This window comes from Hippocampus guttulatus, chromosome 13 (assembly GCF_054856545.1).
Source record: "Hippocampus guttulatus isolate MCC_2025c chromosome 13, RoL_Hgut_1.0, whole genome shotgun sequence".
Taxonomy (NCBI): domain Eukaryota; kingdom Metazoa; phylum Chordata; class Actinopteri; order Syngnathiformes; family Syngnathidae; genus Hippocampus; species Hippocampus guttulatus.
Window position 1 is genome coordinate 18,347,570 of NC_141273.1, and position 26,793 is coordinate 18,374,362.

The following is a 26,793-nucleotide window of genomic DNA, read 5'->3' on the forward strand; positions in this document are numbered from 1 at the left end:
CAAAAAGCTGTTGCACACCTTCAGGCTCCAGGAGGCGCGGGATACCCAAACAGTAATGGGCAATCCTGAATGCATCTTCCAGATTTTGTTGTGCACTTCTTAGCAAGGCCCTCCTCATATCTACCAGGCTGGGGTCGATGGACTTGATGACTGCAAGGAAAGCAAGACCACTTGTCCAACTCTTCCCAAAGTCCTGAATTGCCACACCATACCTTGGGAACAAAAGTGGTCATACAAACTAATTGAATATTGCTCCGAACTAATAAATGAAAATAAAAAAAACAACTTTAGCTTGAAATGGAAGCTCACACTCACTTGCGTGTTTGTTTCTGTACCCACTGCAGCAGTTTTTTGAAGGCTTTGCCATGTTCTCTTGTGGTTGCGGCTGCCATATGCCTTCCGGCCAACGATGTGTTGCCGTTGGATAGGTCAGAGCTGGTAGGTGTAGATGACAAGGTGGAGGTTGAGGGGAACTGGCTCCGTATGTTGCCAGTCAACTCCTTAATCTGGCAGAATATGGAGAGTTGTATGATGTTGAAATGAATTTTGTTTGGATCCAAAATCTGAAAGATTCAGTTGCAAAACTGTTTGATAAACTTCATTCTTTCTTAATCCAAAGTATGATGGCGATTTTAGGAAAATTATTTTGTCAACAGAAAGGATATGACCGAGTCTGAAAGACGAATGTAGGAATAATCGTTCAGGTGCTTTTTTTCTTATATTATTCAATTTTTTTCAACAATAATTGTCATACAAGTATAAAATCTAGTATCTCACAATCATTGCTGCTTTTTATACCAAATCTATAGGTATGTGCACAGACATGACAAAACAACTATTTTTCACGATTACTATTTATTAATGAGTTTGTGTTGTTTATTTGGTATTGCTTTGTCAATAAAATAACAAACAAACAAAAATTAAGAAATACAACACAAGAGGGATGGACCTTTTTGGAACTGATTCAGTTACTGGTTGAGTCATTGTTTTCCAAAGTCAATGCAGATCTTTGCAAGTGTTTTGTTTTGATTAAACACAAAAAATAATCACTCTGTTTTCACAAAGGACTTCAGAAATCAGAGATGAATTATAATCTGAGGATTTGGATCATTTTAAGATAAACAATGGCTTGAAAGCAGTGGTCCCCAACCCACGGTCCGCAGACCAGCACCGGGCCGCACAGAGACAGGCCTGCATGCTGTGAGCAAATTTACTGCATCAGACATAATGTTGAAAATGTGCGCGACTCCGATCAATCGGAGTCCTACTTCTACCATTGGTTTGCAAGTTGACATAAACAGAACCCACCAAAAATGAAAGTAATCCTAACAAATTGACCAAAAGTGCAGCTGCTGGGCAGCCATGACTTCCCAAGATGAAACTATTTTACCAAGAGAAGTTCCTCCCTGAGCGACGTGGAGGAGCAAGTTATCGTGTGTGCGATATCGTCAAAAACAAGACAAGAAACCCATTGAATAATTTGACCAAATAGCAAAAATGCGAGCGGAGTTTGAACAAGTAAACATTAGCATTTTAGCCGCTAATAACTAGCCGGCAGCCACCAGATGAAAGCAGCAATTAAACGTGTCATCTTTTGATGAATTTGCAAGTAGCAATGATGCTAACACCGTATGCAGGATCGGAACTTGAAAAATGATTGTTTACATCACCGGTCCCCAAGTCCCGGGATGCGGACTGCTTCCAGTCCGTGGGTCATTTGGTGCCAGGCAGCACAGAAAGAATAAGTAACTTACATTACTTCCGTTTTATTCATTTCGGAACCTGAAAGATGTATTTTTGAAAAATTCTCTCTCTCTGTTATATCCGTCGACAGTATGTCACTCTTGACGCAGATGAAGGCGAGCTTCTTGGTCACGTGATAGGTTACCGCTATAATGAAACCCAGGAGCTAGCAAAATGAGGAATAAACAAACGTCTTTGGAAAGGGGAAAAGGCCCAGCCAGGAGACAGGAGAGGAGCTGACGACTCTCAAGAAAAATAAGGCTACATTTAATAGACAGTATCAGGAGTCCTACTTAAAATACGGATGTATCTCAAGGGGAGATTCCCACGCACCAAGTTCACTCTGCATAATATGCAGCGATGGTGAGTCATATTTTTTATACACTTTTTATTTGCGGTGTATCTTATTTTAAAGGCACATTTAAACGTTACCTTAGCTACCAGAGAGTGTTGCGGCCAAATTGGACGCCCCTCGTGTCATGATTCATGTTTATTATTATGTTATGAAAATACCCCAGTTTTCATGCAGGTCATATCATATTATTTTATTGTATTTATTCGCCCTACCTTAAAGGCCGGTCCCTGAAAGTATCGTCTGACATTAAACCGGTCCGTGGGGCAAAAAAGGTTGGGGACTGCTGGTTTACATTATAAGGCATATTTATTATTCCAAATTGGTCCATTTCTCAGGAGTTCACTGTTATTTTATTTTATTCTACATTTGTTTTGCAGGAAAATAACATTGTTTGAAAGGCGTGAATGTTAATAAAGTGTTGAACTACGCTTTACAGTGAAACTCCTCGACAACGAAATCATGTTTGCAGCAAGAAATTTTTCACAACAGGGGGTTTTTCCATCCATTTTCCACCGCTTATCCATTTTCGACCCGGGGTCAGGTCGCAGGGGCAGCAGCTTTAGGAGGGAAGCCCAGACTTCCCTCTCCCCAGCCACTTCTTCGAGCTCTTCCTGGCGGATCCCGAGGCGTTCCCATGCCAGCTGGGTGACATAGTCTCTCCAGCGTGTCCTGGGTCATCCTCGGGGTCTCCTGCCAGTGGGACATGCCCGGAACATCTCACCAGGGAGGCGTCCAGGAGGCATCCTAATTAGATGCCCGAGCCACCTCATCTGGCTCCTCTCGATGTGGAGGAGAAGCGGCTCGACTCTGAGCCCCTCCCGGATGATCGAGCTTCTCACCTTATCTCAAAGGGAGAGCTGGGACACCCTGCGGGGAAAACTCATTTCGGCCGCTTGTATCCGGGATCTCGTTCTTTCGGTCACGACCCATAGCTCGTGACCATAGATGAGGGTTGGGACGTAGATCGACCAGTAAATTGAGAGCTTCGCCCTTTCACTCAGCTCCATTACCACGACAGACCGATACAACGTCCGCATCACAGCAGACGCTGCACCGATCCACCTGTCGATCTCTCGCTCCCTCCTGCCCTCACTCGTGAACAAGACCCCAAGATACTTAAACTCCTCCACTTGGGGCAAGATCTCCTCCCTGACCCGGAGAGGGCACTCCACCCTTTTCCGACTGAGGACCATGGTTTCAGATTTGGAGGTGCTGATCTTCATCCCAACCGCTTCACACTCGGCTGCGAAACGCTCCAGTGAGAGTTGGAGAGCCCTGCTTGAAGGAGCCAACAGTACCACTTCATCTGCAAAAAGCAGAGATGCAATACTGAGGCCACCAAAACGGACCCCCTCAACGCTTCGGCTGCGCCTAGAAATTCTGTCCATAAAGGTGATGAACAGAATCTGCGACAAAGGGCAGCCTTGGCGGAGTCCAACGCTCACTGGAAACGATTCCGACTTATTGACGGCAAAGCGAACCAAACTCTGACATCGGCAGTATAGGGACAAAACAGCCCGTATCATACTCCCGAAGCAGCCCCCACAGAACTCCCCAAGGGACACAGTCAAATGCCTTCTCCAAGTCCACAAAACACATGTAGACTGGTTGGGCAAGTTCCCACGTACCCTCGAAGACCCTGCTAAGGGTGTAGAGCTGGTCCACAGTTCCACGGCCAGGACGAAAACCACACTGCTCCTCCTCAATCTGAGGCTCGACTTCCTGACGGACCCTCCTCTCCAGCACCCCTGAATAGACCTTACCAGGGAGGCTGAGGAGTGTGATCCCTCTGTAGTTGGAACACACCCTCCGGCCCCCCTTTTTAAAAAGAGGGACCACCACCCCGGTCTGCCAATCCAGAGGCACTCTCCCCGATTACCACGCAGTGCTGCAGAGGCGTGTCAACCAGGACAGCCCCACAGCATCCAGAGCCTTGAGGAACTCTGGGTGGATCTCATCCACCCCTGGGGCCTTGCCACCGAGGAGCTTTTTAACCAAATCTGTGACTTCAACCACAGAGATAGGAGAGCCCACCTCAGGGTCCACAGACTCTGCTTCCTCCAAGGAAGGCGTGTTGGTGGAGTTGAGGAGGTCTTCGAAGTACTCTGCCCACAGGTTCACAACGTCCCGAGTCAAAGTCAGCAGCGCCCCATCCCCACTGTAAACAGTGTTAGTGGTGCACTGCTTCCCCCTCCTGAGACGTCGAATTGTGGACCAGAATTTCCTCGAAGCCGTCCGGAAGTCGGCTTCCATGGCCTCACCGAACTCTTCCCACGCCCGGGTTTTTGCCTCGGCGACCACCGAAGCTGCATTCCGCTGAGCCAGTCGATACCCATCAGCTGCCTCTGGGGTCCCACAGGCCATAAAGGCCCGATAGGACTCCTTCAGCTTGACGACATCCCTGACTGATGGTGTCCACCAGCGAGTACGGGGTTTGCCGCCACGACAGGCACCAACCACATTACGGCCACAACTCAGATTGACCGCCTCAACAATCGAGCCGTGGAACATGGTCCATTCGGACTCTATGTCCCCCGCCTCCCCCGGGATGTGGGAAAAGCTCTGTCGGAGGTGGGAGTTGAAACTCCTTCTCCCAACAAACCCTCACAATACGTTTGGGTCTGCCAGGGCGGACCGGCATCTTCCCCCACCATCGGAGCCTACTCACCACCAGGTGGTGATCAGTTGACAGCTCCGCCCCTCTCTTCACCCGAGTGTCCAAACCATGCGGCCGCAAATCCGATGACACAACCACAAAGTCAATCAGCGAATTGCGGCCTAGGGTGTCCTGGTGCCAAGTGCACATATGGACACCCTTATGTTTGAACAAGGTGTTCGTTATGGACAATCCGTGACGAGCACAGAAGTCCAACAACAAAACACCACTCAAGTTCTGATCGGGGGGGCCGTTCCTCCCAATCACGCCCTTCCAGGTCTCACTGTCATTGCCCACGTGAGCATTGAAGTCCCCCAGCAGAACAAGGGAGTCTCCAGCCAGAATACTCTCCAGCACACCCTCCAAGGACTCCAAAAAGGGTGGGTATGCTGAGCTGCTGTTTGGTGCATATGCACAAACAACGGTCAGGACCCGTCCCCCCACCCGAAGGCGGAAGGAGGCAACACTCTTGTCTACCGGTGTGAACCCCAATGTACAGGCAATGAGCCGGGGGGCAATGAGTATGCCCACACCTGCTCTGCGCCTATCACCGTGAGCAACTCCAGAGTGGAAGAGAGTCCAACCCCTCTCGAGAGAACTGGTACCAGAACCCAGGCTATGTGTGGAGGCAAGTCCGACGATATCCAGTCGGAACTTCTCTACCTCGCACACCAGCTCGGGCTCCTTCCCTGCAAGAGAGGTGACATTCCACGTCCCTAGAGCTAGCTTCTGCAGCCGAGGATCAGACCGCCAGGGTCCCCGCCTTTGGCTGCTGCCCAGCTCACATTGCACCCGACCCCTTTGGCCCCTCCTACGTTGCCTCTTCGGGCTGAGCCAGGCCGGGCCCCATGGGTGTCGGCCCGGCCACCAGGCGTTCGCCAACGAGCCCCACCTCCAGGCCTGGCTCCAGGCCCGGTGACCCGCGTCCGGGCAAGGGAAACTGAGATCCATTCATTTTACTCATCATAAGGGGGTTTTTCACTGTAGCAAATTTGATCTCAGATGTAAGCACACACACACACACACACACACACACACACACACACACACACACACACACACACACACACACACACACGCACACACACAAACAAACGTATGTGTACACGCACAGTCGAGGTAAGATCGGGCCGCCCAAGCCCGACCCGACCCGAATTTCGGTCGGGCCCTAAAATGTCAATCATTGCTTCGGGTTCGGGTCGGGTCGGGCTTCTCTCTCGTTTACTTTTTTTAAAATAAATATATGTATATAAAAATGCATACTAAAAGGTTGTGCGGATACTAAACTAAGGAATACTTGTTTTAAAACAAACAATTTGGATAAAACAGAGAAGGTGCTGTCATGTAATTGTTATTTAACTACGAAACAGGAGTGCAGCCGCAGATGGCCAAACGCTAAGCATGCACACCATGTCACACCAAATTACAGATAACGAAATTTGGAACTTGGATGTTAAATTTAGTTTCAACAAAACTGTTGAAATAATTTCATATATCTTTACCTATTTATTTGATTTAAATTATTCCATTTAAAGCCTAGCACTGCCATACCCAGAGGTTTCGGTGCTCCCTAATGTTGCCAGTGGTCTCCCTTTTTGGGACATCAGTCCAAAACTGCTGACATTAAGCAAATGCGCATCAAGATCTCTCTTTGTCTGGCCTCTTATTCTGTGTTTCAGCGTTATTTCGTAAATGCATTTACCATGTTCATAAAAATGTATCGATTATTTTAACCTTAAGAAATCTTGCGTTTTTTCTGCCAAAAATACTCACAAATAAAATATGAAATTTTGGGTTTGCTTCGCCTGCAAATCAAGTTCATTGGTCAGGCTTGGGCCGGATCGGGCTTTCATACCTTCGGGCCCGGTCGGGTCGGGCTAGATTTTTTTTTTTAGAACAGATTTTACCTCGAACGCACACACAAACGTATGTGTCCTCTATTTTTATTTCAATAGTGCATAAGTATGAGCACACACTTATTTGACACTTCATATTGTCAGTGTAGAAAGAAAAAAAAGGGTGTTAAAGCATGAATATTTTTTCACATTAGGGGATATTTTCGCCCATGCAGGTTTCCTTCTAGAGGAGTTTCACTGTAATTATCATTGTCAGTCGCAGTGGTTTAAAACCAGCAATTTAAAAGCGATGAAAGGTTTCCGGTCCGCAAACAGCATTTACAGTTCTTGTCTCAACCGATCCGTGACACAAAAATGGTTGGGGGCCGCTGCTCTTACTCGATGATTGAAATAGTTGTTGATTAATTTAGATAATCAACGAGTTGTCAATTAATTGGTTTGTTTTGTTTTGTTTATTGAACATAAAACATATACAGTAATAATTTGACAGAAAATAAGGTAAATAAAATAGTAAAAAGGAAAGAGAAATCAGTCATCATTCAACACAGGGAGTAGGAAGAAGTAAAAAACTTATCTAGTCCTACCCCGTTATGTGTTTATATCTAATAAATCATTTTTATATCAATCAGAAAAGAAAAAAGTAAGAAGAAAGAAGTCTCCATTAAGGCTCATACTTTACCCTTAACCGTGATATTTTTACAACTTTTGGTTTGTATCGGGATTTTATACATACACACACTGGCACTCTTGTGTCAATTTTTTCTTGTATTCATAATGGATATTTCAATACCTTTCTCTATTTATCAACTTAGTTCTGATTTATCATTATATTTAATGTTTAGAATTTATCATTTTAACTGATTGATGTAGGTTGTTTGTACTATTTTTTTTGTGTGTTTTTGAACTCAGCAAGCGATTTACTCATTTTCAGGTCCGTTTCGAAATTATTCCACAGATTAACACCCTTGATAGATACACTTCTTTGCTTGATGTTTGTTCTTGTTTTGAGTTTTTTTTTATAAGTTGGTACCTCTTAAATCATAGCTGCTTTCTCGAATTTCGACAAACGTCAGAATGTTTTGGCAGAGCAGGTTATTGTGTGCTTTGTACATTAATTGGGCGATTTTAAAGTCAACCAGGTCCTAAAATTTCATTGTATTTAATTTGATAAATAGTGGATTTGTGGGTTCCGTATATTTTGATCTATTAATAATTCAAATTGCTTTTTTTTGTAGGTTGAGAATAGGGAGTGTGTTTGTTTTGCAGGCATTTCCCCATATTTCCACACAGTAGGTCATATATGGTAATAATAATGAAGTGTATAATGTGTACAAAGATCTCTTATTTAGCACTTCCTTGGTTTTGTAGAGGATCCCTACGGTTTTGGCTATTTTTCTTTTTACGTTATCGATATGTGGCTTCCAACATAGTTTTGAGTCTATTACTAATCCGAGAAACTTGGTTTCATACGCTCTTTCTATCTCAATTGAGTTTACCATAATTTTAGCTTGGTGTTTGATTGGTCTTGTGCCAAAAACAATTAACTTTGATTTTTTCAGGTTAAGTGACAATTTATTTCTGTCGAACTAGTTTTTTAATTTGTTTAATTCGTTTTCTACGGTTGTCAGGAGCTGTTTCAGATTTATTCCAGAACAGTAGAAAGTTGTATCATCAGCAAATAGGACACATTTAAATTGTTTTGAGACCTTGCAGATATCATTTATATATAAGATGAATAGTTTTGGACCAAGCACTGACCCCTGAGGAACTCCATGACTGATTTTCAGTTGATTCGTTTTTTTATTGTTGAGCTGCACGTAATGATATCTGTTTTCTAAATAACTTTTTATCCATTTATAAGCTACACCTCTAATGCCATATCTTTCTAGTTTTTTCAATAATATACTGTGATCTATTGTGTCAAAAGCTTTTTTTAGATCTAGGAAAACCCCAACAGTAAATTCTTTGTTGTCTATATTAGTGGCTATTGCTTCCACAAACTCCATAACTGCCATTGAGGTGGTCCGTTTTTCCCTGAAGCCATATTGATTCTCACTTAACAGCGCATGCTTTTGTATAAAGCTATCAAGTCTGCGAGAAAATAGTTTTTCTAATATTTTTGAGAATTGTGGTAGTAGTGATATTGGTCTATAATTTGTAAACAGATGTCTTTCTCCACTTTTATAAAGTGGAATAACTTTAGCAATTTTCATTTTTGATGGAAAGATACCAGCTTTGAATGACAGGTTGCATATGCGCGTGAAAGGTCGCACTACATATTCTATAATCTGCTTTATTATTGTCATATCAATATTAAAGCAATCAGTTGACTTTTTATTTTTAAAAGTTTTCACAATATTTGATACTTCTTGTTTTACAGCAGTAAGAAACATCGTGCAGGAGTTTTTTTTTCTATGTATCTATCTATGTCAAACAAGTTTGTTGGATCAGGAATTTGTTTTGCTAGGTTACTGCCGATGTTGACAAAATACTCATTCAATTCAGTTGCCATTTCTGCAGTTTTTTCCAGAATAGTATTTTTGCCTTTGATAAAATACTCTGGATAATCCACTTTTTTAGGACTATTTCTGATTACTTGATTAAGTATTTTCCATATTTCTTGTGTGTTACTTTTATTCTGCTATAATAGTGCATGATAATGATCTCTTTTACTGGTTCTTATAATTTTTACTAGTTTATTTTTATAGGTCTTATATTTTTTTCTGCTTCTTCAGTTCTCACTTTTAAAAACAATTTATATAAATTTGTTTTTCTTTTTACATGTGTTTTCTATGCCTTTCGTTATCCATGGCTTACTTGGGTCTTTATACTTTTTGGAGACTTTAGTTCAGGGGTCCCCAAACTTTTTCCTGTGAGGGCCACATAACTTTTCCCTTCTCTGATGGGGGGCCGGTGTCAGTTTGTAACAGAAAAAGTGTGACGATCGTAGGGGAGCTTAAAAAATTTATTGTTTTCCAGAAAGCCACACATAACCAAATAACCCTTTCCAGGTTCTTTACAGAAAAAAAGTCAGGAAACAAATAATAACACTATTAATGAAATAAATAATAACTAAATAACCCTCTCTGAGTTCTTCACAGAAAAAACAGGAAATAAATAACAACTAAATAACTCTCTCTGGGTTCTTCATAGAAATAAAAGCCATGGAACATGAACTTTCTGTTGTGCCATGCACAATCTTAACAGATAAAAGTTCAGCTCAGTTGTCAGAGCAGAATCTCTCTGACACATATGAGCAGTCTCTTAAAGTTCTTGTGTTCCTTCCTTATAATCCTTTTGTAGGTTCCAGTAGGCTTGTAGACACCGCTGTTTGCAGTTAGGGTTTTTTTGGGGCGTTTTTAACACAGTGACGGGTCATTTTGACCCGAGGACAACAGGAGGGTTAGCGGGCCGGCCAAATGTGCTGACGGGCCGTATCCGGCCCGCGGGCCGTAGTTTGGGGACCCCTGCTTTAGTTAATGGAAAATGTTTATCATATAAGGAGATTATGGAAGACTGAAATACTTCAAACGCTGTATTTGGGTCTTCGTTTGAGTAGACCTTGGTCCAGTTTTGTTTTTCTAGGTCTTGCTTAAAAGCATCAATGGAGTGTTGGGTTCTTAGTCTTATTTCTGTTATGTGAGTTGTTGACTTAGCTTTTCTATCAAAATAATTATGAAAAACTGCAAAGACAGGTAGATGGTCACTTATATCATTAATGAGAAGTCCACTTTCCATTTTGTGATCAATCTTATTTATAAATATGTTATCTATTAATGTGGCCGCGTCAACTGTTATTCTGCTAAGTTTCAGGATTACTGGGAAAAGAATGTTGCTGTACATAGTATTTATGAAGTCAGTTGTTTTTTTGTGTCCATTTGGGTTTAATAAGTCAATGTTAAAGTCACCACATATTATTCGTGTTTTCTTATCGTCGTAGTAGCTGAGCATATCTGTTAGTTTTTTATTGAATGTGTCAATATATGATCCTGGTGTCCTATAGATGCAACTTATGATGATATTTGATGCCTTTTTATAATGTATTTCAATGGTTAGACATTCCATTAGGTTTTCGATTGTGTTTGTCAATCTCTCGATTTTACTGCATTTAAGTATTGTAACCTCCCCCCCCCCCTCCTTTTTTGTTTTCCCTATTAGTTGCAAACATTTCATAACCTTCTATTTCCAATTCACTTGTTTTATCTTCGTCAAGCCAGGTTTCTGATATGGCAATTATTTTAAATTTATTGAATTTAGTCAGGTATTCTTTGATTTTTGTGAAGTTTTTGAGACTTCTACTGTTTAAGTGTATTACTGAAAGTGCATTTTCCAATTTTATATTAGTGTTGAATTGTTCATCCAGGTAATAGTCAGAGTTTGTTACCCTTTGTTTGTTCTTGAAGAAGTTATTGTCCGGGTCCAAATTGTTCTCGGGGTCGAATGGCTTATAGTCAGTATCTTCAAAGGGTTGGAAGTCCAATCGATTAATTCTGACACTTCTACAATGATCTATTTCTTACCTTGTTAAATCATGAACATGATCAGTGTAAACACAATGAATCATTAACAGTGAAGTCATTAATTATTAAGAACATAATAAAAGGTCATTGGAGCAAATTTCTCATTTCCGAAGTGTATATCCAACTTGTAAGTCTTTGTGTTAATCAGTACACAAGGAGTAGCTTTCACTTTCAAAAAGTTTGGTGACCCCTGCTGGAAACGGTTCCACTGCGCTACATTACCATGGATTTATTTGAATGGAAGTGCCCCGCCCATGAGACAATTTTGTTCAATCCAAACCTTTTTTCGAGGGCAACGACAGTCGTATCAAAAAAGGTGGGGGTTAGAAACAGTGACCACAAATGAGGGAGGTTTTAAATAGGAAGACTAAAGAAAAGTATGAGAACCTGGAAGAAGAGAATGATGTTCCAGATCAGTCCCAGGATGACGGATGAGTTTCCATCGACAACATCAGCAGCGTCAATGCTGACGAGCCTTACCTGTTGAGTATGCACAGGACATTTATTAGGCATGGATCAACACTTATTCACAGCAATTATTAGGATTCTCACATTAAGGGGATAAATATAGTTGCGGCACTCACATTTCGCTCCTCAAGAAAAGACAAAACTTGGGTAATATTGTTAAGTCTGAAGATTCGGTGGGATGATTTCTTGAACCCCTGAAGCTGGACAATCATGTCAAATATTGACAGCAACAAAGCAAAGATTATTTTATGACAATACTCATTGAGTGGATAATGGCAGGTACAAAGACAGAGTAAGAGTCTGACCAGCTTGCACCCAGAGAGCTCCTCCAGAAGAGCCATGAGGATACGTCCATCCTGAATATCTTGGAAAAGGTCTTGAACTTCAATTGGTGGATTACACTGAAAGTGGATGAAAACATCAAAAAATACAATATGAATGTGTACCTAGATGCATTCAACAATTCCAGCATTTTTCGTTTCGCAGAGACAGAAAATAAAATGAAAGTATCGTCTTTAAGCAAATACCCCCCCCCCCCTCCCCCGCCACCCTACTCGTGGACAGGTTACACTAACCAAGCAGCTGGGAGCACCCACCTTCACACACTTACCAGCATGATTTCCCAGCTGCTCGCAAATGCTTGGTGCTAAGCTAACTGCATCTGAGGGTTGTGGATCCTCTCCTAACTAATTACTGTAACCCTTACCTCCTTGGTGGCAAAATAGATAGACTTGCTAACAAGTTGCGCTTTTACTAAAGGTGAATGAGGAGTAGCTAAACATGCAACACAACTGAGCAACAAGAGAGCACATGAGAAAATGGAGAAGCTAATGCTCAGTGCTAAATGAAAGTGACCTGTAGAGTCATGAAAGACCAAAATAAATGCTTGGGTGTACAGTTCACTTTTCACAGAAGTTTGTCTCGAACCGAGCTAGGCTGTCAAAATTAATTGACAACCAATCAATTATCAAATTAATCGGCAACTACATTAATAATCGAGGATTCCTATACAGCCATTCTTAGCTAAAAGATTGTCCAAATCCTCAAATGTCAGCCTCTCAACAGTCATTATTCACAGATTTCTGTAGTCCTTCATGAAGACATACTGATGATCTTTTGTGTTGAATCAAAATAAGACATTTGCAAACATCTGCTTTTACCACAACATAACAGAACTGTAATTGCTTGATAAACAAATAAATAAATAACATTTTACCCGATTAACCGATGTAATAATCGATCAAATAATCGATTCTACAAATATTTGACAGTGAATCTAATTACTATTACACTAAAGATGCAACTCGAGACAAAATAAGACAACACAATATACCATCAATCGGGTCAGTTAATTATTTAAGTGAATGAGGGCGACTCGAGTTTAATGTCTGCACTAAACTCGAGCACCTTTTTGGATGATATTTTAAATGACAACAAACAAAACTCCTTAAAAAAGTCTTTTCATGGGAAAGACGCTAAATTTGGAGAGCTTTGAGTGTGTTTTAGGGTTGATAAGGAGAGCGGAGGATGAGAAGTTCTTTCTAAAAAGGACAGACGAAGCAAGGACGGATGGGGGTGGGTGGGTTTTCATCCGTCCCTGTACTCGTCCCGAACCGGGTCAAGTACCTCCGGACGACAGACAGAAACACGCCCAGCCTGTCTTGCCAGTGTAATCCACCAATTCACTACTTCAGCGCGAATGTGAAATATCACGACGCGCCACTCGTCTCTTGAGTGTTCACCGCATTTGTATGCGGGAGAGAGTGACTTCACTTCGCTTCAAGCTGACAAGAGGAGGAGCACTCGTCTGCCGTCCCAAAAAGTTTCAGTTTGGTGATTGATGGCGGTTGTGTTGGCAGCTAACTGCTATCTTGGTTGACACAGTTGTAAACATTTCAATCCAGCCAGTTAAGAAAGTTGGCTGTGCTGTATGCTTCTCGGTTTAAGTGCTCACAGCATATGTGTGAGTGTTGTTGTTGGGGTTTTTTTTTTCGTCTGCCTCTGCTCATTCATGCACATGCATGTGATGTGACTGAATACATACTTTTTTTGGTGGCGGACCAGTGAAATGTAAGGACAGAAGCATTTAAGAAGGACGAGGGATGGGGACAAGAGGACGATTATTTTATAAATACTGTTAAGTGGAGGGACGATGACGGAAGGAGGCCCAGGTCATGGCAAAATAGGGTAAAGTGCCCATCTTTGTTAAATTTGATTCAACCACACAATACACAATATAGTTGTTATGATTTTTTTCCAAGATGGCACCCAGATAGGCAGCCATCGGCAAGTGCTCTTCAAGAGCCTTGCGTTTTTGTTGTTTTTTGTTGTTTTTGTCGTGTTTTGTCACATCGTGTTGTTGTTACGTCGTGTGGACCTGATGTGGACTGTTTTCAGCATTTTTGGCCATGGCATTTGTCAAGAAGAATCTGTGCTTGGTGGTTGCGCCTTCTCGGCAGCACACGCGTACCAGCACTGATTTCTTGATTGGGAGGAATGTTGGCGCCATTTCACTATCATTGCTGGACATCCCCGGGGTGCTTGTGTCGTGCGCCTGAAGTAGGCAGCATTTTCACAGCCCCGCTTTGGTCAGCGAAAAGGTCAGTGCTGATGGACAGTCTGCGGCTGGATGGACGCATGGATTGAGGAGCCGACGATGAGAAGAAAGGAGCGTCAGCGCAGAGCGCCGATGCGTATGTGGAACTGGGAGTCGCGGCTTGGAATTGAAGCGGACTTAAATGGGACAGGAGAAGAGAGCCAATCTCTCTTTTTCATGAATGGATGCTACAGCTTCTTGTTGCTTTCAAGCTTAGCTTGTAGCAGACGTGTGCACTTGCAGCATGACGTCTTTGATCCACTGGTGAAAAGGACACTTTGATTCGCTCCTCTTTCATCTATAACTGCTTCAGACAACAAAGTGTATGTAGGAAAGTGGCTAAGAGTGCACGATTGTCTGTGTCTCATGTGTTGTTTTGTATTATTTTGTCATTTTTTTGTTGGCTTTTCTTTTGGTGGCGGCGCAGACACCCGCAGCGGCTCCTCTTGTTTTATGTTGAGAGGGAAGACATTTCATCTGTGCTGTATGTTAGACATACAGTGCATTTGACAATAAAGCTTATCCAATCCAATCCAATGATGTACAGGTTTATTTTTTAATCAACATGTGAATTGGAAGAGTGACATCACAAAGAAAACTAACTACGGAGACATTCATTCATTCATTCATCTTCCGAACCGCTTGATCCTCACTAGGGTCGCGGGGGGTGCTGGAGCCTATCCCAGCTGTCCCCGGGCAGTAGGCGGGGACACCCTGAATCGGTTGCCAGCCAATCGCAGGGCACACAGAGACGACTACGGAGACAGTGTTAAGGATTTTTTTCCTAACTGTGATGTTCTCGCCCCTCTCTGTTGTTGGATCTGTTCAAACACTTGAAACAAAGAATGTAGTATGCTGTTGAAGGTATTTCCTGCTCACTGTGATTACAATCACCTGTAGTGCCCCTTGACCCCCACCACTTTTAGGGCCCCCTCCAGAGGACATGTTTAACATCAAAAGAGGAACTGTTATCTCAAGTATCTGTGTTGCTGCCATCACATCAAAGCTGAGACCGAAGACTATGGTGGGTAGTGGTGGTCTGGTCTCACCTCACCACTCCCAACTTTTTCCGGCCACACCGGGTCAGATGACATGTTACTTTCTTTGTTTCCGGGATTTGCATGGAGGCGTAACTCCCCGCCTCTCATTATGATATTGTCTCTATATATTCTCATGACTGTATTTTTTCTGGGCTTCCTGACGAAATCTGAAACCCTCAGGAGCCCGAATCGATTCGGAAACTGCAGAAAAGAAAATTAAAACCTTCGAAGGTACTGTTCATCGTCACCAGCCTGTATTTGGATAACCAACATCCTCGTCACCCGAATTAACAAACACGCGGAGGAAGAGAAAGGCTGACTCTCTCCCCAACAACAGAAAAAACAAAGTATGAAAATTAAAAAAAGATCAAATCAAATAAAATGAGTCGTGTTTGCATAAAGTGGTGTCAACAATCCAGCCAGACCAAAGTGGGACTTGTAGCGACACCACTTGAGCGAAGCGTGCCTTAACAGTCGACAGTCCATTGCTCTCTGTATTTTTTACAACAATAGCTGTCTTATCCACAGTGTCTTTCTTTCGTCCCACCGGGGTTTAGTTAATGTGTTTATGAAGAGACCAAAATCTCTTTCGACTGATAAGGTCAACCTAACCCCTTCACCCCAATTGAAGTTAGCAATTTGAACACAATTTGTTCAATTCTGCAAATATTGCACTCACATTTCGTCTGAGTTGGCACCAAACAATATGAAATGTGGAAATCTGCCCCGATTCACTCTCAGCAGCCAGTTCGGTTGAAGAAAAATAGATAGGAGGAAAAATCAAAAAAGAAGAAAAAATAAATAAAATATGGTCTTAAGGCACACTTGGGAGATGCGGTACACATTTTTTGGTTTAGTCTGCTACAATAGTCGTCGGCGCACTGGTGAAAAGTCTTGGAGTGCGCGGCCCGCAAATGTTGTCGGGCCTGGCAGACAACAGCAGATCGTTGTTCACACTGCCTTCTGTGATGAGGCTGGATTGCCGGCCATGAGGCAGATGCCAAAAAAGGAACAAGAACAGAAAGTGAAAAAGTGGATGTTCATGTTCCAGTAGGTGAAGAGGGGCATAGGAATAAGCATAGTGCAGGAACAAGAGAGCGAACATATGGGGAGAATGGCTCTTATCTAATTCAAAATTCAAATTTAGCGGCTAACATCTTGGGGTGGAATTGGTCAGTCTAAACGTTCCTATCTGTGAAAAACATTCGGAAAAGGCTTTTCGTAGACCTGGTGTCCCACCATTAATAATATTTTTTTCAGATTATCCTGCACACATAAGACATCCTTGAAATCAAAATTCAATCAACCCAATCATGATTTTTTCTGAAAGAAAACAAAATAGTGTAATTCAAAGCTGTGAGTCTGCCAACATCCTTTTGTCTTTACCCACCAATGTCAGCAAGAGGGCATGTGCTGGCTTTAAAATTTGGAGCAGATCCAGCCTTCTGCACAGTAGATGTATAGCAGTGTTTTTTAACCTAGGTTCGATCGAACCCTAGGGGTTCGGTGAATCGGTCTCAAGGGTTCGACGGAGCCTCTGCCATGGAGGTTAAGACACACCCGACTCAAGATGTCAATTAGTTATGACACGCCCGCTTGGCCATCGCTGGCTACAGATGATTACGTTGCTTGTCCAATCAGCCCTGTAAATTTAGTTCGCTCAGTAGTCAGTGTGTGAGTGTCGTGATAAGTATGTCATACAATTACAGATACACAGTCAAACCTCAGTTTTCAAAGTCTCTTTTCTTGACCAAATCGGTTTTCGACCAAAAATTCGAGTTTTTTATGCCTCGGATTACGACCGAAATTCGGTTCTCGACCAAACTGAGCGCACTTGAATGCGCCACTTGACTCCTCTCACCTTCCTTACCCGAGGAAGTGACACTTCCTCGTGTAGCGTTCCATTGTGAGTAGACGTGTTCAATAATGATTTTTTTTTTAAAGCGTGGTTTCGGTTTTCGAACAGCCTTCTGGAACGGATTAAGGTCGAAAACCGAGGTATGCCTGTATACTTAATTTTATTTCCTTTTTTTCTGTTTTAGATAAATGTGTTTTTTTAATGTCTTGAATTTGTAAAAAATCCCATTTTTATTTTTCACCAATGAGGGTTCGGTGAACGTGCATATGAACTGGTTGGGTTCGGTACCTCTAACAAGGTTAAGAACCACTGATGTATAGTAATAGATGCCTCCTAGAGGTGCAACTGTTTTTGAAAACCATCCAAACCATTCGGTTCGACTGTTTTGGGTATGTCCATAGAACTCATTCAGTTCAGCACAAACAGCTTTTTTTCTCTCCTAATGAGGAAAATAAGTGTACTGTACTATTCTAAGCAGAATGCAGTGAAAACTAGATGGCAACTGAAAATGAGAAAGCAAAGCAGCGAAGCAAAGGGTCAGGTGTGGAGTGAAAAAAAAAGTAGTGGAGATAATAATAATAATAATAGATTTTATTTATAAGCGCCTTTCAAGACACCCAAGGACACTTTACAATAACAAAAAACACAAAACAATACGGGTTGAGCAGCGGCAGCCAAAACGCGCCAGCGTTCACTCAACCCGAAAGTCAGAAAGAAACAAGGGAGGGAGAAAAAAAAAAAAAAAACACGCTCGAACTACCCTCATTTGAGGATAATTTGAGTGAGGCATATTACAATCAATCTACATATTCCTTCATAATACGTATCACCACTGAATAACAATTTGATTTTATAAAAGGCCAGGTGAAGAAAAGACAATTCACCACAGATGTTGGTTGTGTGACAAGTTGTATGTAAATTCGATGTGACAGACATATCTAGTCAATATAAAGTTCGAGATAAATCCATCCATCCATCCATCCATCCATCCATCGATTTCCTGATCCGCTTATCCTCACGAGGGCCGTGGGCGTGCCGGAGCCGATCCCAGCTGTCTCTTCAGGCAGTAGGCGGGGGACACCCTGAACTGGTTGCCAGCCAATTGCAGGGCACACACAGACGAACAACCATTCACACTTACAATCACACCTAGGGACAATTTAGAGTGTTTCATTAGCCTGCCATGCAAGTTTTTGGAATACGAAAGGAGAGTACCCGGAGAAACCCCATGAAGGCACAGGGAGAGCATGCAAACTCCACACAGGAGGGCTGAACCCGGAATCGAACCCTGCACCTCTGCACTGTGAGGAGGACGCGCTAACCCAGGGGTAGGGAACTCCGGTTCCTTGAGAGCCATATCCTGCCTGATTTGGATCTCTCTCTACTTCACCACACCTGATTCAAATGATCAGATCATCAGCAAGCTCTGGAGAAGCCTGAAATGATCATGATCAATTGAATCAGGTGTGTTGGAGTAGAGAGCGATCTAAAACAGGCAAGATACGGCTGTCGAGGAACCAGAGTTCCCTCCTGCTGCGGTAATCAGTCAAGCAACCACTGCCCTTCGAGATAATTCACCTGTGTTAATTTAATTTATATGCCATTGTGTATTTTATTTTTTCTAAATGTGTTGCTCTAAATGGATATTAATATGAATGTTACTGTCAGTAGGGCTTGGTGATTCTCTGGAAAAAAAGGGATTATTTTGATTGATATTGTACGAAGCCCCTGTGGTTCCACGGTATGAGAAAACAGGCGGCAGAGGTGTTTCGTCGTTCCCGCTGCACATCTGTGACTCACTGGGATCATGGACTATTTAAGGACAGCACAGACGACAATTGACTGTCACCTTGCCGATGTTCTTATGCAGTTTTCTAGACATTCTCGATGTTGCTCCACACTCTGGTTCTCCGTTCTGCTTAAGTAGTTTTCTGATGTTTGGTATTACTCTCGGTTTTGGTATTTTCACAACTGAAAATGAAATCTTGTCTTTTTGTTAACAAGCTATCTTCCTTTGTACGTTTTCCTTTGCAAGCGTCCTTTTGCAAGCGCTTATGGTTTCTTTTGGGGGGTTTTCCTAGTGTGCCTACCAGCGTCATTATTTGTACTTTGTCGGCTACATGCCGCTTTTGTGTTAAATTAATAGTTTTTCATATATTAAACTGTCTCTAAATTTGGACAGTCCAATTCTGTTCCGGAAACGTTTTGAGTTTACTAATCTGTACTCACAGTTTTCTAATTTGTACCCTCAGTTTCCAAAAATGTACCCTCACTAGAGCACGTTGTGAAGAAACAAAGATCACACCTGAAGGAAAGGTAGGAAAGGAAAGGCTTAGGTTGAATGGATACTGTTTAATAGCTCTTTGTGCGAAACTGTCAATAAAGTCAATTTAAAAAAGAAATGCAAGGTGATTCTTGAGTGTCTCTCATCTACCAAACCCGAGTGCAGTATTTGGAACAGGATCCCACTGGTGCCGATGACTGACCGGATATCTCACAACCATTAATTGTAGTTAAGTAAAATAGCATTCCCATCATTCTTGTAAAAATGTCAGCTTTTAAAATTAGTTCGAAAGCCTCCATTCATTTTGAAATATATAGCTATTAATGTTTACTGCATCTAAGGGGTTTTTTTTGTGTGTGTTTGAGTTTGAAATGTCCAACTGTATTTGAATGTACGTCACATCTTGCCAAACACATGAGGTGTCAATGTTTAATGTCATGTGCCCATCAACCACAAAGGTTGAGTGTCTTACAAATGATAATACAAATATTCAATCACAAGCATCTACCCGTTACATGACATGAGTGATCCACGTAATCAACCAACAACACACAATAAATGTTTCCCACGTTTTAAGGTAGATATTGCCTTATACTAGTAATAATTGGAGACCTAACCGCCTATATATATATTGCATTTCACAACTGTAGTACCAGCCGTATTTATAATTCAACATGTACAACTGAAAATAGACAAGCGCGCAGTATTCGTTACAAAAAATGCAGAGTGGGTCATGAGCGCCTCATTGAATGGGAGCCTGCTGAATGGGAAGCCATCCTTTAAAAAGCAAATAGCGCTCATTAAATAGGATGGCCGTTAACGTGGCAAAGTAAACATCCAGACTTGTATGTTTATTTATTTAATTTATACAGGAAGGATTTAATATGACACACATTCCACCTTATGTGTGCAGTCTGACAGAGGGACAGGGAGTTGGAGTGCCTTGACTATTTGGACCGGTAGGAGCATTAAAGCATGAACTCGCGCTCTGCGACTGGATGGAATTTTTATCAGCACATCAAAAAAAAAATGGGAGCATTTGTGATCATTAGTTTAGTTGATCACCAGTTAAGTTTAACTGGTGGTTCGCCGTTGTAACATTTGGGTAATGCAGGGAGGGACTTTGAGGTTATGGCGTTAACGCGAGCTGGCTTTCCATGACATGCCTTCAACAATGGCGCTCGATTCAATATTCCTAAATAATCGTGATACTAATCAATCACCATTGCTTAAGAGTGATCACTGGCATACTTGCGTACTTCCCAAAAAATGTGCACAACAAAAACCCTGGGTAAAGCGCAAGGAATAAATTGTAAACAAAGCAAGCGAGATTAATAAAAATGGGAAAACAAAAGCACAACTGAAAACACAAATCAACGTACTCGCATGAGAATCGGAAGCCTGGAAAACCTTCAAACTCAAACAGAGTATTTACAGCACAACAAAAACACAGTTGAGCAACAGAGTTGAGCAAGTGAGAAATCCGACACCTGTGCTGCCCTTTTAGAACAGCATATTGAAAACAAGAGGCAGGTGTGTCGCAGAACAAACCACCTACCAACCTCTGTACTGAAAAACACAAAAACACAACTTGAGAGAACACACGTGGGCTAATTTAAGATGTCAGCTCATAAAACAAATTCCAAAACAGGACAAAGTGGCCTAAATTACATACGTCACTTTTGTCAAAAAAAATACAATAAAAATAAAAAGTGGTGGGGATGGAAGGGAAGTTTATTTGGCATGGCTGTTTGCTTTGGGCCCCAAAAGACAAGCTGTTCTGCCTTTGCCACGTCCCTGCTGCGGCTAGACAGACAGACAACTCTTTCAATGACCACACCTGTTGAGGTTTCTTGCAATTTATTAACAGTTGAGGCGAGTCAAGAAGGTGTAAAACTGTAACACACACATAAAAACACTTACATGCTGTTACAAAGTAAAACGTGGCAAAACAATGCGCCCCACTTGTCTGGTACATGCCGAATGTGTGACTATGCTTGTATTGCTAACGTTCGCGAGCTAATGCGCTAACCCTAAAGAATTGCAACGTCATTCAAATGTAAATTCACGGTGAACAAACCTTTACATAATACTAGCAGCGCTTGGCTTAGAACGTGAAGCTGCAGTCCATCTTTCGGAGCTTCTCCGTACAGCGTCAAACAGGTTCATCCGGTGTGCATTTCACAATAACAAACTTACTTTAACAAATAAAGCAGTTCCGTAACTATAGAAACAGAAAACAAATGATAAATGGTTCTTCAGGAGCCAGAATGGTCACATATGTCACCAGTCGGCCTGACAGCCAAAGTCGGATGAGGCAAGTGCATTGGTAAAGAAGGCAGCTAGTAGCTACAAGCACTAATGTGAATATCACAACACATTGACCATTAACACTTCCTAAGTGTGTTGTGGTAATACTACAATTCCAGAAAGGTGACATTCCACATCCCTTGAGCCAGCTTACAGAGCTGGTGATCAGACCGCCAAGGTCCCTGACTTCGGCCACCCTCGAAGTCACACACAGCGTCCTACCCACATTGTCTTTTTAGGCTGTGCTGGGCCGGGCTCGATGGATGAAGGCCCGACCACCAGGCACTCACCATTGAGAGCCCCACCTCCAGGTCTGGTTCGAACGGAGGGGCCCTGGTGACCCCCATCAAGGCAAGGGAAAATGCTGTCCATTGATTGTACTCATCATAAGGGATGTTTGGATTCACAGAATGGACAGATAAAATGCACTTGCTGCAATAGCAATTAGCAAAATCGAGTCTCTCCCTTCACTCCGGTTTCCTACCACATTCCAAAAACGTGTGCCAGGTTAATGGAACACTCTATAAATCGGGGGTGGCCAAACTCTGTCCTCAGGGGTCGCTGTCCTGCCTGTTTTCCATCTCTCCCGGCTGCAACACACCTGATTTAAATGATCAGCTTATTTGAATCAGGTGTGTTGCAGCCGGGAGAGATGGAAAACAGGCAGGACAGCGGCCTTCCAGGCCCGGAGCTGGGCATGCCTGCTCTAAATTATCCCTAGTGATGCTCCCGCTTACACTGAAGCTCCGAAGCACGCTTCAAACTCGATAGCGGACTTATAGTGAAGTAGTGGGACGGAGCTTGCCTCAGGTGACGTCACTGATGACGTTTGAACCACTTGACTGTATCATTCCGACCGAGTTAGTTGACTGCTTCGGGTTGATAGGTGGAGCTTTGATACTTTGGCGCGAAACTGAGTGCATTTAAGTCAGCCGAATCACCGCAACATGTCCCTGTTCTACACGTACTGTACGTTCGGAATAGCAATTTGTTGTTTGACATTCAGACTTTTGGACTTTTTGACCGATGGAGCCATCCAGGAAGCGTTCTCCAGTGTGAGAGCATTTCGAATAAGCTGCCACCGAATAAGGTAAAACGTGTTCCACTTCTGTGTTCATTTGCCTGATTCAGTCGGATCAGGCAAATGAAGGAGCCTTTAATGCTACATGCTTGTTAAGTTATGATTCGTGTTGATATCGTGCATCATATTTAAGAGGAACCATTCTTACTGACGGGATGGCAAATACATAGAAGGTAAAATGAAGTCCGCTATGAGTAACGTGTTGTCATTTTGTTGACAGGCCCTCAAGCTCACTCACTGCTCGTGTCCTACCTCGAGCGACTCATATAAAACATTTTGTGATGTAATGTAAACTATTTGATGTTAACATAGTAGCCATGCTAATCAGCAACGTTATCTCCCTCGGTAGCAAACTATTCAAATCTATTTATACAGTATAATGAATCTCTTGAAACAGGAAGTGGCTGTTTGCAATGTGTTTAGCAGCGACGTGGGACTCATGTGGCACTCACAATGACACAAGGCTGCACACTGCCGGTGCCCTGTTGGACTGAAGACTCGTGGGTGGAAGTGGGGGGAGAGAGAGAAAGACGTCCCGGCTATTGCAAGTTGTGGAGGTTTTAAAAAACGGTGACAAAATGGTGGTATGCCATCAAACCGGTAACAGGCTCTTGCTTACGCGTAGTGTTCATATGATCGGTATAAACAAGCCCTGTAGAGAAAAGGCCAAAGGAGACTTTTTTGGAGGAACCATTTTTTTTCAGAGAATGCTTGGGTAACAGTATCTCAGCTCCTGACCATGAACAGCTTTGTCCTGGGGTGCCATCTGGCCGCAAATTGCCAGGGAGAGGATAATGGCAGCAATGGTTATCCTTGCAAATGGACAATAAGTCCTACCCACAACAGGACCCAATAAAAATCAGTCAGTCAGCTCATTCATCCCCAATGTGTGAAGGAGTGGAACTGCAGGTCTGTCCATTATTTTGTTGCCAAACTTTACAATCAAACCTCAATGACTCTCAGTGGCCAAGTGTTCAATTTTCAACTGCCCATGATCAGATGTATGACTTTGTATTTACTACTTATGATGTATAATTTAATTTGATCAATCAACCTTGTATAATTTATGTTTTCAGAATCTGAGTGACCTTAAAAGTTATGTTTTTGCTCAACCAAGCATTAAAATCAAAATTGGGAGGCTGAATGTGCCGTCAAGATATCAATTTGATTGCTGTGGACATGACAAATCAATTGATTTATTGATTTCCATTTAATTCAGGGACATGACCAAAAATCTGACAAAGATAGGGATGGGCCATATGACTGAAAAGTATGTCACGATATAAGTATTTCATATTGGTCTATTAATACCGTATTTTGAATGTTTATTTATTGAAAATAAGGACCTGGAGAAAAAAAAGGATCAATTTAGGTAATTTTATTTTAACATATAGTGCTTAATATTTAAGAATTCAATGCATAAATATTTCATATCAGTCAATGTTGATAATTACAGATTATTACTTTTTATTAACCAATCTAAAAGGGGGAAAAAAACTGTTTTAGTGTAAATTGTAATCCAGCGTAATGAGAAAAGTTGCGACATTGTAAATGCTTTTCTGCTTGGTGCTACCCCAAAGCATCATTAACCTTCATTCAATGTTCATGCTGTCATGAACGCAGGCGGTGGAGGACCTCAAAAAGCAGGCAGGAGGGAGGAGCAAGGTGAACTTGACAAAATGTATTCATAAAACACTGAAAAAACTAAATCCAAAACCAAGTCCTAAAAAACAACACGAAACCAAAGTAACAAACAAAAACCCATGGCAGACGCAAAAACAAGGTGAAAGCAATACAAACAAAAATCCGTGGCAGTAACGCACAATCATGAACAGAAAACACGAACAGAAACACGAACAAAATACACTGACAGAAACAATGACCCGACATTGAGTGGTCGGGCAGGGAGTGCTTTAACAGAAAACTAATGACACAATGACCAACACGTGTGCAGCTTCAGCACGAGCCCTACAGTGCCACCTGTTGGTGACAAACAGATCCATGACACATACAATATAAGTGGAGTGAACTAATACCCTCTTGCAGTGCATGACCACCCGTCTTAGGACTACTTATTTGAGTGAAGTTACGCAGCGTAACTTCACTAAAAAACAAAGAAAAGAGTAAAGAATAAAAATAATGGTCATTTAACTTTTAACTGTGTCCTCTTTGCCCCCCCCCCCCCTTTAGTCCATGTTCTCTCTCAGGGGTGATTTTTGCCTGCCGTTTTGGCAAGAACTGATCCAAGTTCGCTGCATCGACACAAATCTATTTACACACATTGAACATATAACTGTGATGATGTATGTTTTTATTTATTTATTTTTTCCTTTGATAATTTTTGCTTGCCTTCACTTTTGTTAATCTGTTATTGTATGTTCAATATACAGTATGTTCAATAAACAAAACAAACATTGACACATACGTAAGAGGTCCCTCTTGGCCAATGGGATGTCAGGAAGATGCTCGGTAATAGCCAATGGCAGAGCAGCTCTAAGTATGTTTGTTGCGTTCAGGAAAGTTGGAGCTGCGAGTAGCAGGCCATACTGTATTTTCATCTTTCATATCTTGAAATTTATTTCGTAACAAGAGGCAATATTTTCCTGTTGAGATGTTTCGTAACTTGAAAATTTTGTATGAAGAGACGTTCGTAAGTCGAGGTACCACTGTATTTGTATATTTTTCACTTAAATGGTTGCTGCTTCTTTGGTGAAATTTTAAATATCGCTGCTGTGACAATCTGAGTTGGCACATAAGATGAATAAAGTTCAATTTGTCTGTCCATTCATCCATGTGGGGCTAAAATCTTGATTTTTTTTTTCTGGACAGTGTTATAAAATTGTGTAGTGTGAAAAACAGATGTTTTTATGTTTACATTGACGTCAACACATGAACAAACCTTTTCTAAATGTAGATTCATCCATCGAGTAAAGGTCCTCTTCTGAACCACTTCTCTCTCAACTGCAACAATGACGAAGACAAAAGATTTTTATGAAAACCAAACTGTTTCAGAATTACTGGAATAAGAGGCAATAATTACCTTGCAATATATATTAAGAAGGCATGATAATTATTGTTACGATATTGGATATATATATACGTATTTTTTTTTTTTTTGTGGTTCAATACTGCAAATTAGGTCGATATTGAAAGCTGCATCAAATATAGTGACGTACAACCGACCAAAATCTCCTAGACTATAAAAACAATACAGTAATCCCTCATTTATCGCGGTTAATGGGGACCAAAACCACCCGCGATAAACGAAAATCCGTCAAGTAACATCAACAGGTAAAAAAATAAAAATTTTTTTTTTTTTCAAGTCCGCAAACGGTCCGCGAGAAACCTCAAAACAACAGCAAGTCACATAGAGCAACATATACAGTACTGTACTCCATGTATATTAAAATATATATATATATATATATATTTTTTTTTTTTCTGCTTGGCTCTCGACGAAGGCGGACGCTTTTTTGCTTTGCCCCCCCCCCCCTTGCTCGCCACTCAGTCTATGTGCTGTCCTTGTGCTGTCTTCTCCTAGCCTCTGCCGTATTTTTCATCCTAAAAAACAAACCATGGAATTAGTTGGCTGGTCTCTCGACAAAATTTTTTCGACGGAAAGAGCAGGCAGTGGGGAGCCTGCTTGCCCTCCGGGGACACTTGCTGCCGGATATGCCCTAGATCCATGGAGGAAGCGGAGAATGGTGTGCCTGTCAATACTGTCCGTTGAGGAGGAGGAAGACATCTACATTATCGGCCTTCTGATAGCAGGTATGCTGCAGTTTGGTGTGAGCAGTTTCCTGTTCTATCGCAAAATCCAACCGACGGGAGCGGCTTTATTGAAAGTGAAGAAGCTGCCGGTCATTCTCGATGGTCTGGCGCGAATGTCCAACACTCAGACTCAAGCGGTGACTGAGCTCAACCGCAATTGCAGTTCTGGAGCGTCTCCGTACGATCGACAACAACAGGGAGAAGTGGAATTCTCGCTTCGAAAAGGAATTGAGGATTTGGCTGATCGGCGCCAGT

The 26,793-nt window shown here is 42.1% G+C and overlaps 1 protein-coding gene across 2 annotated transcripts in view; it reads right to left on the bottom strand.

Annotated features, from left to right (window-relative positions):
• clmna (calmin a) overlaps positions 1-26,793 on the bottom strand; it is a 56,874-nt gene that overhangs the window by 21,399 nt on the left and 8,682 nt on the right. The window contains exons 2-7 of one of the 2 annotated variants that reach the window (XM_086126917.1): positions 25,667-25,728; positions 11,904-11,999; positions 11,715-11,798; positions 11,518-11,610; positions 316-506; positions 19-212 (exon numbers count right to left, since the gene is read on the bottom strand). In XM_086126917.1, coding sequence (XP_085983043.1) covers positions 19-212; positions 316-506; positions 11,518-11,610; positions 11,715-11,798; positions 11,904-11,999; positions 25,667-25,728 — 720 coding nt within the window. The remainder of the gene's footprint in view (positions 1-18; positions 213-315; positions 507-11,517; positions 11,611-11,714; positions 11,799-11,903; positions 12,000-25,666; positions 25,729-26,793) is intronic. The other variant, XM_086126918.1, reaches the window with a different exon arrangement.